The following is a 16,837-nucleotide window of genomic DNA, read 5'->3' as shown; positions in this document are numbered from 1 at the left end:
GGCTCCAGGCTGGGTGGAGGTTCTCCTTCAAGAGGGGCAACAATCGTAAAAAGAGAGTCAAAGCTGCAACAGAGTAGTTTATAAAAAAAAGGATATGAATGTGTTATAAACTTAGCTAGAGTTCAGACCTCACTAAAGCTGATATCTGACGATACACCCCATGCATTTGGATTAGCATATATTGGTCAGTAAAATGTTCAAGCCCTTCACCTCAGCTCAGAGTATTAGTATCACATTGTTACTCTTGGCTGCAGGTAGACTGTGAAGCACACAGTATTTAAACATTTATAAACACTGTTAAAATGTATATAAAACTGTTATTTAAGTCTTCAAAAGAACAGGTTTTACCCCCAGTAATAAAAGCAGAAAAATTTAAAATGATGCAATATATTTTACTTTTGAGCTAAAGGGACTCGGAGGGATTAGAATTCGCTTGATTTATTCAGTGTGTGCTGGGATAAATTCAAGAAGAGGAAGCTTTAAAGCTCCACCGTATCGCTGCTGAAGTGCATCCTGACAGAGGAGGGAAGGAGAATAAGGAACAAGATGCACATCTAACTGGAGAGGATCACCTAACAGGCCTACAGGTCCATAGCTGAGAGGTGTCCTTCAGCCCAGTTTCCGTTCCCATTTCAGCTGAATCTCTGCAAGCAACCAAGAAGCTGTGTAGAAATAAATCTGAGCTTCATTTTAATGCTTTAACATCCCACCCCTTTCACTACATACTTAACTCTCATAAATTAACCTAACGTGTTCATGTAGATATCCAACTTTGTGCGTCAGAAACTATTTTTACAAAGACATGCTAAGAGGGTTTTAAACTGGGGGAAGATTTTACAAAAGGAAAACCAGCAAGTTGGTGCTTGTTGGAGTTCTGCTGTTTCCAGTTGCATTGTTTCATAAAAACACCTTAAAGAATAGACTATATTTGAGCTTTGATGTCCAATGAGGCATAGAGAGCTAAGCCACAATTACCTTTTAGTCCATACACACACACACAGACAGGTTTTATTACACGGGAACGTTTCCTCAGGGCTCAAAGTTTAAGTAGCAGCACTTTAAGGTAAACACTTTTGCAGAGGATGTGGGAGGAGTTTAAACCACAGAAAGAAAACAAGGACTTCTAAAGGCAACAATATTGAGTTCTAGGAGGGTATGTTTTAAAAGGCTTTGCTTTGATCATACACTAGAGGCAGCATTTAGAAATGAGGCCTTTGATTGGACCGTTACGGTGTGTCATTCTGAACTGGCATCATTCAATATGCATTATGAAGCTCACAGAAATTACAACACAAAAAAGGATTTAATGTGTTTATGAAGATTTTCTTTGGCGGAGCTTTTAAAGCAGTGGGTACATTTTGAAGGTTGGTTTAACAGGTAAAATACTGTTGAAATGTGCCGTATATTTGTATTCAGTCTGCCTGTTCTGATGCTTTTACAGATGTGACTGTTTTTAGGTGTGTGGTTACTGGTTTAGCACCTTGATATGCTTTGATCTAAACCAGGGATCTCACACTCCAGTCCTCAGGGCAGAACAAATATTAAATAGAGGAGTTTAATTTTATTCCAAAATATCCCTGCCATTCTGTAGCTCTGGTTCTGTTTCAAGTGTTGCTGTTCATCTGGCAGTGACCCTCCACCCCAGTTTTAAACATTTAAGCAGGTCTCTGTCCTGGATTTTAATGTATTTAGGTCCAATCATTAGGACAGCCACTCAGATCTGCTTTGATGACCCGCTAAAGGAAAGTCTTCAATTTGCATTTTTTCTAAACAAACTGAGGCCTTGTTGGGCTCTGTATAAAGCCTCAAACTCAATGCTATTCTTGACATTTTGAATTGAAAAAGCTTCCTGGATGGGAAGCGAAACGTCTTCAAACTTGGAAACAAGGTCCAGTACATTGTTTTTTTTGTACTTTTTGGAATCACACTGACAAAACATAGATTAAAAATGGGGAAATGGGCGCATTAAATTATGGAAAACGGAAAGAACTCATGGAAGACATGACACAAGCAAGAACACAGAGGAGAGGATTTAAAGGAAGAGATGGTGAGGTAGGTAAGAGAGGTGGGACCTACAGAGAGGGACTGAAGAAGGGAAAGAATGACTTAAAGGAAGGGACAAAAAATGAAGATAAAGTAGGAGCCAAGAAGCAAGGAACGACATAAGGAAGAAGGAATGGAATAAAGAATATAATTAAGGTAATGAAACGGAGATTAAAGGATTAAAAAGTAAAAATACGTTTTTATAGTTTTAGTATAGTTTTTCCTGACTGATTGACTTCCTGAATTTAAGCTAAAAAGACCTGCTTTGTTCTTCTGAGAACCTGCATAAAGAATCAAATGAACTTATAAAAAAAACACACTTTTGCAAGGAGCTGTCCCTATAATTCATTCCTGAACAGAGCCAAACTTTTACTAAAGGTATTGGTGATACAATTAATCCTAAACCCTGTGTTTAGAGGTGCTGGTCCGTCTGAGGCAATCTGTAAATCTAACTGATCCTCAATAATGAATGTAGAAGCACCTTGCTCACCTTGATGGCGTAGTTGACCAGAGGGTCCTTGGCGTAAGAGGCAGTATAGTAGACGGCGTCTCCTGCCTCGCAGCACGGTTTGCCGGTGGTCAACCTGAAGTGGGACCAGCTGTCGGTCCCAAAGCGCAGGTGGTCCTTCTGGCCGGCCATGAAGCGGTCCTCACATTTTGAAGCCAATTTCCGTAGGGTGTCGGTGTGAAGTCCGCGGATCCTCCCAACCACCTCATCCCAGCTGTCCAAGCCCCTGTAAAGAGCAGGTCTGTGTGGTTTAGAGGCCCCCCCGCCAGCCGTCCCCCGTCCTGCAGTCCGACCCCTCCCACCCAGAGACTCCACGCTGGGGAAGGCCCTCTTGTCCCTGCCAGAGGCAGTACCAGGTGTGGCGGTGGCTGGCTGGGGGGTAAGGGAGGACACGCTGTTAGCCAAGCGACCCTTGCTAGTGGCTGTGGAAGCAGACGACCTCTCCAAAGAGTCACCGCTCTCATGGTCATGGCCTCGATGTGGTTCAGAGCTCACAGATGAGCTCTGGCTAGCCGTCTCCCAGGTGGAGTCCAGGTCATACAGAGGGTTGGCCACACTCAGGTTAGTACCTCCTGGTTTGGCCTCAGCCCGGGGTCTGAGGGCTCCCTGGGCGGGCTCTTTGATCCCCAGGCTGGGTTCAGTGCTGGAGCGAGGGACAATCTTCTTGGGAAGCGGAGGAGGAGTGGCTTTAGAAGGGGGCTGGTCCATGGAGCCGTCGAGATCCACGGAGGACAACGTGTCATTGGAGGCTTTGAGGTTCCGCGGCTGTTTCAGGGGGATCATATTGGCTCTTGACTGACCTGGAGATAGAAAAGAAGAGCTACTTCAATATGGGTTTAAATTGGATGACTCAACTGTGAGGATCAAAATGACATGCATAGGATTTAAGAACATATACACATACAGGACTGTCTCAGAAAATTAGAATATTGTGATAAAGTTCTTTATTTTCTGTAACGCAATTAAAAATCATGAAATGTCATACATTCTGGATTCATTACAAATCAACTGAAATATCGCAAGCCTTTTATTGTTTTAATATAGCTGATTATGGCGTACAGCTGAAGAAAACTCAAAAATCCTATCTCAAAATATTAGAATATCGTGAAAAAGTATACTAGTAGGCTATTCAACTAATCACTTGAATCGTCTAATTAACTCGAAACACCTGTAAGGGTTTCCTGAGCCTTGAAAAACACTCAGCTTGGTTCAGTAGACTAAATCACAAGTATGGGGAAGACTGCTGATCTGACTGCTGTCCAGAAGACCATCACTGACACCGTCCATCAGCAGGGTAAGACAAAAATAAATTTCTCAAAGAGCAGGCTGTTCACAGAGTGCAGTTTTAAAGCACATTCACAAAAAGTGTGTTGGAAGGGGGAAATCTGGCAGGAAACGCTGCACAACCAAGAGAGGTGACTGCAGCCTTAACAGCATTGTGAAGAAGAGCTGCTTCCAGAATGTGGGGGAGCTTCAAAGACAGTGGACTGAAGCTGGAGTCCAGGTATCAAAAGCCACTGTTCACAGACGTGTCCGGGAAATGGGCTAAAATAGCCGTATTCCCATGGTCAAGCCACTTCTGAACTCAAGACAACTGAAGAAGCGTCTGATTTGGGCTATGGAAAAGAAGCACTGGACAGTTGCAGAGTGCTCCAAAGTCCTCTTTTCAGACGAAAGCAAGTTTTGTATGTCATTTGGTAGTCAAGGCGCCAGAGTCTGGAGAAAGGCTGGAGAGGCACAAAATCCAAGTTGCTTGAAATCCAGTGTGAAGTTCCCACACTGGCTGATTGCCTCCATACCACACCGCATTGATGCTGTAATCTGTGCAAAAGGATTCCCAACCAAGTACTGAGTGCATTAATGGACATTTGCAAATGTTTGATTTTGTTTTGCTGTTATAATTTATTTTTTTTACTTGGTCTGAGGAAATATTCTAATATTTTGAGATAGGATTTTTGAGTTTTCTTCAGCTGTACGCCATAATCAGCTATATTAAAACAATAAAAGTCTTGCGATATTTCAGTTGATTTGTAATGAATCCAGAATGTATGACATTTCATGATTTTTAATTGCGTTACAGAAAATAAAGAACTTTATCACAATATTCTAATTTTCTGAGACAGTCCTGTATATATATATATATATATATATATATATATATAGATATATATATATATATATATACACACACACACACACATACATACACACACACATACACTTACACACACATATATACATACATATAATGTGCGTGTGTTTTTTTGTTTTTTGTTTTTTTTACAAATCAGTCATGTGCTCCTCTTAAATGCACCATTAGAAATAAAATCTGGAGGATTTTAACTGAAGCATCCACAGTTCCTGTTTTTTTCAAGAATTTATAAAAAACAAAGATGGATGCTGATGTCAAACGTTTCTCTAACAAGAATCAAAGAGAAATCGTAGACGAAAGAAAAGGCAGAACTCCTCATTACGTCTTTCTTTGAACCAGTGGTTTCTTTCGTGGCTGCTGGCTTCTTGCCTCATATGAAGACAAGAGTGTGAAAAATTTATGTGCAAGAACGTGTGGCTCTGAGGAGAATTCAAAACACTCAGCAGAGGAGCTGAAACTATTCGCCTGCCCAAACCAGCCTCAAACTAAACCCCAAGTTATAGAGATCAAATATACCCAAAGCTTGTTGTTTCTTTATCTCTATGAAATGATTGAAGAGGTTCAAGGATGGAGGGGGCTCATCCTTTTACTGCAGGGATCCCCAGAGACAAAAACGTCAGAGATAAGCGTCCATTAAAAGGCTAGATAAACGTTTTTTTTCCATTGCATGGAATAAAAGAGGGAGCTGGGTTCAAAAGGTCACAGGCAGGCCTTCAGCACCGCTTTAGCTCGCCAAGGATCACCTTGGTTTCCTGGCAGATGTTACTGTAAGACTGCACAGAGTAAGAAGATGATGTCCTTTTCAGTCAATTACTCTGGAGATTTACTCCTCCCATCAGAGTGGTCCAGGCATCCGCTTTAACAAATCTTTTCTCCCTGCATAAAATGCTGCTGATTACAAATTCTGCTATAAGACCACCTGATGTGCTTTCGCCTTAAGGATGGAGCTACAGTTTTGGACAGAGCGGTCAGGATGAAATGAGTAAATGACTCATCATAATCCTCCCTAGAAGGCACAGATTATTATGTTCATCCAGCAATCTCTGGTAATCCGTCCAAGGAGGCAGACATCTTCCTTGTCCAGTCGAAGGGATCTACTGTTGTGACTCAATGAATTACATAAGAAAATGTGACATAATAACCAAACATTTCTTACCAAATATGATTTTGTTTTTCCACAGAGCTATTTCCATGTCATACAAAAAGACACAGTAAAATCATTACTACTTTAAACAGTCTGAAGCATCACGTGTTTGTGAGTTTCTGGAAAAACATGGGGGTTAAAATGAGGATGGATGCTCCACTGGGTGTATTTTAAAGGCGATGCATCAAACAGTCTGCTCCTAACATGAAAGCAACATCTAAAGAAATGAGCTGAGATGTCAGGACCTCTGCAAGTCCCCTTGATTGATAGACATAACCTTTCCAGGGTTTTCTATTAGATTATACAGGAGTATAAAACCAGGAGACGGGTTCTGTGTTCCACAGATGAACCTGTTTAGGGGCTACAGCTCAACACTGTGATCAATACACCATGATACATATCTTTATTTCAATCAATATGATAAAGGTTTGATATAGATATAAAAAAATGACAGCTAAGAATGCCCAAAACAAACGTATGATCATTCTGCTCTTTCAATATGACACTTTAGACATGTTTGCTTAAAAAACACCCCCCCAAAACCACATAAAACCTGGGAGATCAGTCAGTGATACCTTCTACAATCACAGAAGGGTGTAACTGAAGGCTGAAGACTGTGAGGTATTCGGATAAAAGTTCAGAAAATTCATATCCCTGTTATTTAATAAAATCTATATTATTATATATAGTAATGTTAGATTATTGTCCAGCCTATTTAGTGGCAAAATGTTTGTCATGATGCTAGAAAAACAACAAACTTTATTGCTTGAGAAGATGCTATCTGAGGCTGGTAAGAGCTCGTTATTCTCCACTTTATGGCTGAAAGCTGATCAGCAAGGAAGAAAAAAAAAATATGTAAAAAGCATTATTGCAATTCATTAACAGACTCAATAACAAAGACTATCATCAGGCATGTCCTGTGGTGTAGTGGAAGTGTTTGGCTAAAATGACGATGATTAGTCACATCTAGAGAAAGTAGGGGAAGCATGAGAACAGTGTTATCTATGAAGTTTACATCATGTCTTTCTTCACTCCTCAAAACTAATGACATCATGAGGAAAGAAAATTAAAGGAGAAGTTCGGTTTTTAACAATTTTAGCCCATTTTCTGTAGTGTCCAGGATGAAATCGAATGATCGACACCAAAATTTTGACAATTGGTCCTGTCTCTGCTTTTTGGCTCATTTAGAATCACCCCCTAGCTGCTTCAGAATGGCTTCCATAGGGCATGTCCGATAATGTCCTTAAAACAACCTTAAACGTTCTTTTTTTAAAATATGCTACTCACCGGGTCGTCAGCGCTGTTCAATGACGTTCCAAAAAAAGTTTCGTGAAGAAAAAACGTTCCTGTAGTGTTTTATTTAGCATTTTGTAAATCCCATTGAGTTCTGTTGGAATAGTCAATATTCCGCTGCCACCGGAAACGGAAATGGAGCCTGTTTACACAGTTGTAGTCTTTTCGCTTCACTCTGTGTACTCCGACGTCGAGAATCAAGAATCCACCTTTCGTATTCCATTTTCAGAGTTTTTTAAAGTGTTTAACAGAGACGTTAGCACCTCGACGTCGGAGACAGGACCAATTGTCAAAATTTTGGTGTCGATCATTCGATTTCATCCTGGACACTACAGAAAATGGGCTAAAAGTGTTAAAAACCGAACTTCTCCTTTAAGGACAAATATTAAAGCAATAGTCCGGAAGGTAATTCTTGGATATTAATGGATTCAAAGAGGCTTAAAGAACAAAGTGACAAATTCACTGGAGGCGATGTCTTACCGTTCTCATTAAAATCCTAAAGAAGAGGCTGAGCTGAAACCATGTGTGCAACCAAAGAGGGCTGCAATCCTAAACTCACCTCCCATAGGGGTGCATCCATTAATCAGCCTCCATTTCCCACCGATATACCAAGTTTAGGTCACATCCCAACCATCGCCTAGTGCACTGATTCCCAACCGGTGGTACTTGTACCCCTAGTGGTCAATCAGTGCTTTGCAAGAGGTACATGAACATAATTTATTTCTTAGGTAGTATCAACCAAAAAGTAAATAAAACTATTGAAGTCAGACTGACTATAATTTTTTTTCTGTATTTTATTCCCAATTCATCAAGTTTAAATGTGATTATAAGGGAGTTATTCAGAAGAGCTCCGGTTTTACCAATAAATGTTTATAATAGGATTTTATTCTATAAAATGCCTTACAATTAAATGCTCAAGTTAAAAGATTAAGTGAAATAATTTTTATTTTAAAATCAGTTATTGTACGTTACACTTTTGGACAATCATCAATACTTTTGACTGAGAGGGGTACTCATGGGTAAACAAGTCAAAAAAGGTTGGGAAACACTGAGCTAGTGGGCAGCTGAACATATCTTTATAGTTTCACATGTATAGTTCAATGTTTTAAGTTAATATTAAAGGTGTAATGCGATCTTATAATAACTGACAGTGTCACTTTTAATGAAAAAAAAAAAAGCCCCATTTAAAGATTGGTAATTTGTGATCAGCCAGAAAGCTGCAATCTGTGCATCACGATGCACCCAATAGTTTGTCATGAGTCAAAACCCGGCAAACTGTTTTGGGATGCAGGAAATGTTCGACTCAGAAAAGGAATAAAAAATTAAGGAAATATGTGTCAACTTGTTTAAAATAAATTCTTCTCCTGTTAAGAAATAGAAATCATTTCAGTTCTCTGAGATGACCAGAAAAAACAAACCAAATCAAGGTAAGTCCGACGTAAGGTCAGAGAGTCTAAGAAAGGTATATCTACTAGTTTTCATTGGACAGTCATCATAGATCTTCTAACACAATTGTAACAATCATCTAACTTGCAGAATAATACTGTAGGCAGTGGTTGTAATCCTGTCAGTGTTTAGCATTGTTCATTTTCATCCTTGCAGACTTTAGAGTTTTTTTATAGAAAACATTCATACATTCTTTGCTTCTAAAAACGGATTAAAACGAGGGGATGCAGAACTTCTTGATATAGCAACAGGATTCCAGCCAAACTCTTTGAAACAAAATCAGGATAAGCATAGGAACAACAGCAGAGAAGTTGGGTGGATCCTGGTGGACAAACTGACAAATTTAGAAGAAAAACAGATGAAAACCAGGGGATGAGAACAAGGAAAAAACGAGCCTACCTCAACTCCACTAACGTTTTAACAGCAAACACTGTGCAGCAGCTGAGCAGAGAGGCGGAGTGAAACACTCTTCTCTGCTTCCATCTCTGAGTCTGTGAGGAGCAGCTCTGAGCGAGCGCTCTGCCTCCTCCTGCCTGATGCTCTGATTAAACCACAAGTTGGTGCACCCAGGCGAGGGAGGGAGGGAGGTACTCACATGTGTGCGCGAAAAGTGAAAGTTGCAGAAAAACAGCAAAAGGGAGAGCAAGTCAGTTCATCAAATCAAATAACGACTTGTGCATCTCAAGGCAGAAGATGCGCTCGTCTCCTAGCCGCCTCACAGAAACAAAGAGTCGTTATTTCCTGTCTCGTCTCTCATTAGCTGCATGAAGCAAAATAAAAAACAGGCTGCAGGCAGCTCATCATTAGACACCCAGGGAGCTTTTAGCACAGGCCAACACAACAAGTACACACACTGAGGTTTAATAACACAAATACCGCTCACACACATTTAGGCAGGGTACATAAGAGCAACAATTAGCAAGTAGCACAGAACAACAGACATATTTAGTCCCTGATGAGTCGTCTAACAGAAAGAGAGACCCACGCACTGGCATCTGTAAAGTGAAGCACCTCGCTGATGAATCTACTCCACAATACCCACACTCATCCCTTCTGTCCATCACTATGTTTCTATTTCTTCTCCTGTATAGATGCTCTTCATCACAGCCTGATACTTTCCCACTCACATTGCAGCTTCAAGTGGCCAGCACCGCTGCGCCCACCTCTACCACTACTTGATGCAATAACTGGGACTCACACATACTATCCAGTGTTGGATAAACTTGTGCTTAAACTACATTGTGCTTTTTTAGGAGGAAAGAGCTAAAAATCCTAATCCTTTTTTTTTTTTTCCCACCATCCATGCTAATACATTGGGTAAACGCCCAGTCTATTCCAGATCACATGAAGAAAAATGTATTAGTTTTGTCATTAATCTGACTGTTAGCAAAGCTGTTTGAATCTTTCACTGTAGAAACTGAAAGATGCTGGAAGGTTTAGCTTTCTTAATGAATCATATATAAAGTGTTCTGAAGTACTGCTTCATATCTGCGATGCATAAAGAGGAGCACATTCTACTATCGTCATCATTCCTTAATAAAACACTCAAAACCTTTCCTATTCAGCTCAAGTCACGGATGACGATGTAGAGGCTGATGTAAAAGGGAACAACGAGAATTATCACCTTCAACATTTTAACTGCATAAATCTGTTTATATTGGTTCAGGAGATTTTTTATTTAGTGCTTCTAAATGCATAACTGTTTGATTCTGATCACATCTAAAATATTCACATGATTTGTCAGGAAGGCCATATAAATAATCAATACCTGGAATTAATTCATTCTTAAATCAAAAGGAATAATTCAAAGATACTCATTGATTTATTCTTACTCAATAACATTAGTCTTATTTTCAGCACTGGTGCAGCATTAAAAGACGCTGCTTCACCAGGCCATAATAACTCTTTAAAGTCTGAATATCCAGAAAAAAGTCAGAAAAAAAAAAAACAGAACTTCTTTATCGGGAAAACAAAAGAGTTCTTTGTGTAGATTGACAAGAAAAAACTAAATGCTGAGCGGTGCTACATGCTAAGCTAATGTAAAAACACTGTAAGCACATTTAAAAAAAGTTAAAAACAATCCACTGGATTATATTTCCAAGTTTGAAGACATTTTGCTTCCCATCCAGGAAGCTTTTTCAATTCAAAATGTCAGAAATAGCTTTAAATTGGTGGCTTTATAGAGTGGAACAAAAACAAAGCCTTGTTTTGGCTTAGAAAATATGAAAATTGAAATGGACAAACAGGTCTGCCCCTTAGAAATGGCCAGTCGTTTAGGTTCTTTGTTAGCCTGCAATACCCGATACCTGTCTATGTCTCCGAAAGGGGGGTCGTATTTTTTTACTTTTTTTTTATTTTTGGAATGACTATGACCAGGATGAATAAGCATCTTTGAAAGCATACTGTAAACACAGAGAAGCTCTTTTAAGCTTGGTTATTAGCTTGCTGAACACGGACATGGCAGCATATCTAAATGCAGACTATATATTCGAGGAGAAAGAGACCAGATACTAGCCAGCTAGTATCAGATTGTTATAACTGAGTTACTTAAAAACATTCGAATTCGGAAACTATTTACAGTAAGAACCTGAACACTAGTACTAAATCAGCATCTCTTCATGCAGTATTTATGCATCAAATTTAAGATACTAATACATAAAGGTCAGCTAACTTTATCTGAGATGTAACAATTTGTGTTGTTTTGGCAGCAGCAGGAATGATTCATAGCTAAATCATGTCACACATAAGAAACTAGTATTTCTACTCAAAGTTTTCATGATGTAAGAATCTCATAAAGGCTTAAATTTCTAACAACGAATTATGAGAAGCTGAAGATTAAATATTCAATGCCCAATAGAAGCTCTAAAAGAGGATCCTCAGAAGGGAAGCTTCATCATCAGCACCAGTTTGGACGACTATAAAGCAGGTCAATAGCCTGTGCTAATGAGCTGCTCAGTTATCTCCTGATTTCTTTCTTTCCTTTGCAAGCCGGCCACCTGATGGCTTTAAATCACATCCGTTTCTGTAACCCTGGGCTTTAATATCGCCGCATCCCATTAACTATTAGGATCACAGCACAAAGAAAATATATAATTATGGTCCGATTGTTGTTCAGCACAGCAATAATACAAGCAGCATCTCTGTGCCCAGCCGTACTGTGTGGTTAGAGAAATAGGAGCTGGATAGGAGAAGTAGAAACTGTGCTGTGTATCCTCTTTAAAAGAAATAAAAACTTTGTCTGTTTGATTTTTAACTTTTGGTAGGCAAAAAACTGATTTCACACATCTTAAAACCCTCATTACTGCAAATTACAGCTGAAGGAGAGACCCCGGTTTTAATTATCGCTCTATTTCAGGACCAGCTCTTTAAAACTGGAGCTCCCAGCTTCGCAGCAATCATTTCCCACCTCAAGCTGACAGATTTCGGGTTATTATTGGAGGCAGACGGTCGGTGACACGTTGTGTAGAGATGTTTGGAAGCAATGAATTCCAGCTTTGTCACATGAGGATGCATGCTGAGTTCAGGCCCAGTTCTGGTGATAATGTTCATCTACTTTTCTGTTTGGTTTGCATGCCAAAGATTTAGCTTTCTTATTTGTTACAATTATATACTACTTTGTCTGTTAGATTGAAATCCTAAAAACACATCTTCTTAACTAAGGTTTAAACATGAAGAATAGCTGGTTTCTTATGAGCCGTTCTTACCTAGGTTGCTGTAGGTTGCGCTACACTGGCTGGAGGCAGGAGAGTGGGAGTGATGGGAATGATTTCCATCGTCCTCCGGCTCGCCGACGCTGATGCTGCCATCACTGATGGCGACTGGGGGGGCGGCCTGGTTGGCATGGTCTTCATGGGCGTCCCCGAACACCAGCCCTAGATTCACTCTGGCAGGCAGAGGGATGATCCTGGGCAGGTCCCGGTCCCTGGCATGACTGACTGGTACCTGGCTGCAAATGACAGAGAAGGAAGAACTCATGTTAATACTTCATTAAAACTGGAAAACAAAAAGCTGCTCTTGTGAAAGAAATCAAAAAAGCAGCAAGATAAAATTAAACAACACAACACAAATATAGCTAATGTTGAATTACAATCAAAAGTTAATGTCTAAAGGACTTCATTTTCTTATTCTAAACTGACCCTTATTATCCTCTTTAACCCTCTAAAATCAGTGTTTCTATGACCCCCCTGGCTCTCAGGGGGAACTGGATTGATCAAAGTATCTGAAATGTGAGTTTTTACAGGTAACCTCACACATAAAGGCAGGAAGGAGATGCAATGACAAGGTAAAATATGGCACTGTGTAATGTGATGATCATGTATTAGTAAAGAACCTATGGAAGGGTAGGTACTATAGTTTGATCAGAAGTGTTTACAAATGAATTTAGAGCAGCATGACCAAGCCTTTGCCTGACTGGAACAGAGAATTAATCATCAGATCAAAACTAATATGACTAGTGAAAGAGATGTGAGTCATACTTTATGTTTCCAGATAATTGTGGGTCATTTAGGCTGAAGGGAATACCTCAAGCCATGGTGACTTTCCCTTGGCTGCTACAGGGAGAGAGAGGAGCCTTATAATCAACCAACTGTTTAATATTGGTAATTGCAGAGGTAACAAGCAGCACTGAATTCAATACCACAGAGAGTATTTTCATTTCTGCCATCGATCTTAATTTTCTATACTTGTATAATATTAATTAAACAGAGACACATTTTTAAGTCGCTTTCTTCCACTCATTTCAACTAAAACTACCATATTTTCTGCAAAGCTGAACATTGGGCAGGTGGCAGCCTAGCTGTTAGGGGATAGAGCTTTGAATCCTGAGGTTCTGAGTTTGGGCCCCACTCCCACAGACTGCCACTCTGGGTCTCTGAGCAAGACCCTTAACCCCACACTGCTCCCCAGGCACCCCACAATGGCAGCCAATTGCTCCCCAAGGGGATTGGTTACATGCAGAGGTAAATTTCTCCAATGTGAGATCAATTAAGTTCAATTATTATTCATCATAATTATCTCAGACCACCTGGCAACCCCTATGGACATCAACATCCCCATTCGCCAGGACAAAGGCAAAATAACATTTAGAAATATCTGATCCATCCTCTCTTTGCCCTCTCAGCCTCTCTTAACATTAAAATGTGCTCCTGCTCTCCTCTGACCTCGTGACCACTTACACTCCTCGTGTCTTGACCAGCTGGCTCCTACTAAAACCAGAACTGTCACTTTCTGGCACTCTGCTCCTTGATACACCACCAAACTCTACCAAATGGAGTGCTGGAAAGACTGTAAAAGGAAACTGTTTCCTAACGAAGTCCACACTGACTATCTTCTACGATATAAAGATGCTTTTCACTCAGCTCAGTTATGTAATAATCAAACCTCATACACCAGGGCTTGTCTAATATCAAGGTTCTTTTCTCCACAGTAAAGAAACTCCTTAAAGAAGTGACAAGATCTCCAAATTTTTCACAGTAAATAAGTGCAATTTCTTTCTGTCATTTTTCCAAAGGAACAAAAACACCATTTTGTGGTCATGAATACTATCACCCTCATCCAAATCTCCCCACTCAGTTTCTCCCATCAGTGGAACGGTCCAAACAGTCCATTGCAGGCATGCGTAGATCCACATGTGCTCCGGACCCCATCCCATCCAAGTTTTTGAAGGACCATCGGCATCTCTCTGTAAATTCTGCACGAATCACTCCTCTTCACTCTGGTTCAGTCCCCAAAACTCAAACTAGATGCTGTGACCCCCATATTCAAACAGCCTGGACTAAACTCTGACAATGTGAGCAACTTCCCACTTGTTACCAACATTAGCCTTATGTCTAAAATACTGGAATGTGCCAATCAAATGAAAAGACTCCATACCATTATTCTGTCCCACCTAGAATCCTTCTTAAACATAACCAGTTGGCCAGTGGTTTCCAACCCTGTTTATCAGGGACCCCTGTCCTGCATATTTAAGGAGTTTTCTTGTTGTATCAGACCCAAAAAAAAAAAGATAATTAACAGGCCTCTGCAGCACTTCATTGTCAAGGAGGAGCCTTAACTTGAATCAGGTGTGCTGGAACAAAGTCCTGTCTACAACATGCAAGGAAGGTGTACCTGAGGAACAGGAACCCTGAGGAAACATGACGTTACCTTAAAGAAAAACTAACTGGGTTTTGTAAATAAAATGAAAACTCTTCTTTTCCCTCCAGCCTGAATCAGTATAACGACCTAATGGCTAAAGTCTCTTTAGCTTGATATTTCCCAAAGATCGTCCAGGTATATTGTAGCTCTGGGTGGCATTGAACCCTCCTGTAGACTCGAACCCTTTCTACTTTCCAAGCACGGTAACAACGTACTGTTTGATGTAAACTATTTTCTATTAAAGCTAAGTTTGAACCGTCATTCCCCCACCCTCTGTCCATAGGAAGGGCACAATAACAGCAATAAACCAGAATCCTGTATCATTTCCTGTACTGTGGCACATCTGATTCAGGATGCTACAGATGTGACTAATGATGTGAATACAGGGCGAAAGTCCCTAAAATTACACATCAAGAGGGTTGGGTTTAATGTACCATCTTACCATAAAAAGCTGTTCATTTTTTGACACATGTATGACCAAAAGATCAGAAAAGACATGCTCCAACAGTTCATCCCCACACTCTGCCAATTTTGCCTTTATCCTCGGCAGACAGTGAGTCTGAGAAAAACCTCTCATCATCTGACTTGCTTCAGATATGTTCCCGCAGGCCATAAACAATCTTGGAGCCTTTAAAAGGCAGCTGATCAACACAGAGCGACACATTCCTAGTGCTAATGCAGGATTCCAGCATTAGCAGGTGGGTGGTTACTAAAGCGGCTGAGAGAGTAAACATGAAAGCTGAAGAGGGTAAAAAGAAAACACTACAATTAACCACAGAAGATGTTTAATTGACTTCTGCTTTTTTGTTGCTGATTAATTATATTTCCTCATTGATTCTTCCTTGTTTTTTATTCAAGCATATAAGAAAAACTGAGCTGAAATATGAATGATTGACAAAAAGCTGTAATACTGCCTGAAAGATCCCTAAAGTCTAAAGACCATTAATATGAATAAATACTGAACAAAACATCCATACATTTTTCTTCCCAGGTCCTTGACACAATGAATACCTTAATGGCTGCTACACACTTCAGTGTCAGGATCTGACTTGTTCAGACAGCATGAAACAGCCTCCCTCATTCTCAGAACTCTGCTGCACATGTCCAGAGGATGGAAACGGAACAAAAAGAAAAAAGAAAGAAAGAAAACACACTCATTCCTCCCAGCTAAGTCTACAGTAAACCACTGACCAGAGTTGGTCACAGGTTTCAAAGGCGTGTAAAAAGATAAGAGCCAGATCTTACCCGCTGTACTGGCTCACACAGCTTCCCATCTGAAAACTCTGAACAAAACGGCAGGAGAAATCACATTCTATGCCAAACCAGGTCTGACTCAGAGGAACAAACTCTTTTCCTGCATGTCTTCTTCTCAGTCTGTCCCTCTGTGAGAGTTCTTACCTGTTGAAGGTAAAGTGTGCTGCCCAGCCCTTAAGATCACGCCCACTGTTCACCAATAAAACACGAATAGAAAAAAACTCTCCTGAGTTAACCCCTCGTTTCCCACCTGAAAGGATGAGACCTGCCTCAGGTTTTAAAATGTCTCTAATTGAATTATTTAGCATTGTTTTACGCAGGTTTAAAGTAGGAAAATGACTTATATTAATGATTTATAGAAAACCAGGGTAACTGAGCTAATGTTTGTTTATCACCTCAGCAAACAGCTCTACATAAAACACCTTTAGTAGGAACAAGAAGAGAACAAACTGATTATGGAACCTGTACAGTATGAACAGAGGTGAACCTGTTATCATTGTAAAGGTATACCAAGTTTTTAAAAACTCACCGTCTTCAACATGAGTTTTTTTTCCATTAGATACAAGAAAAATAATCAGAACAAACTTATTTATTAAGTGCTGCCCCTCCCCCACACTACTGATCAGCTAAAAGTAGCCATTCTTTCAGCTTACGCAAAGAAAAAACAATTTGGCTGTTTGGTAATATTAAGAAATCGATGTGGAGTGAAAAGAAGTGAGTAGCTCCGCTTCCTCCATTTAAAGGGAAGCTGTAAAAGCAACCTCAAAGTGGCAGATCGATTAAAGAGCCGACTGCAGGGCCATCGGCAGAGTCTTTACCAGCACACTATGTACTACGCTCTGCACAACAAGCTCCTGTGAAC

The 16,837-nt window shown here is 40.1% G+C and overlaps 1 protein-coding gene across 5 annotated transcripts in view; it reads right to left on the bottom strand.

The window, feature by feature from the left end:
* Nucleotides 1-16,837, bottom strand: part of peak1 (pseudopodium-enriched atypical kinase 1) — a 126,135-nt gene that overhangs the window by 4,637 nt on the left and 104,661 nt on the right. For 4 of the 5 annotated variants that reach the window (XM_038285202.1, XM_038285201.1, XM_038285203.1 and 1 more), the window contains 2 exons: nucleotides 12,291-12,532; nucleotides 2,525-3,351 (listed from right to left, as the gene is read on the bottom strand). In XM_038285202.1, the coding sequence (XP_038141130.1) occupies nucleotides 2,525-3,351; nucleotides 12,291-12,532 (1,069 nt within the window). The remainder of the gene's footprint in view (nucleotides 1-2,524; nucleotides 3,352-12,290; nucleotides 12,533-16,837) is intronic. The other variant, XM_038285205.1, reaches the window with a different exon arrangement.

The sequence above is a fragment of the Cyprinodon tularosa genome, unplaced genomic scaffold (genome assembly GCF_016077235.1).
Source record: "Cyprinodon tularosa strain WSP-4 unplaced genomic scaffold, ASM1607723v1 ctg208, whole genome shotgun sequence".
Taxonomy (NCBI): domain Eukaryota; kingdom Metazoa; phylum Chordata; class Actinopteri; order Cyprinodontiformes; family Cyprinodontidae; genus Cyprinodon; species Cyprinodon tularosa.
This window is presented reverse-complemented; position numbering and strand designations above follow the sequence as displayed.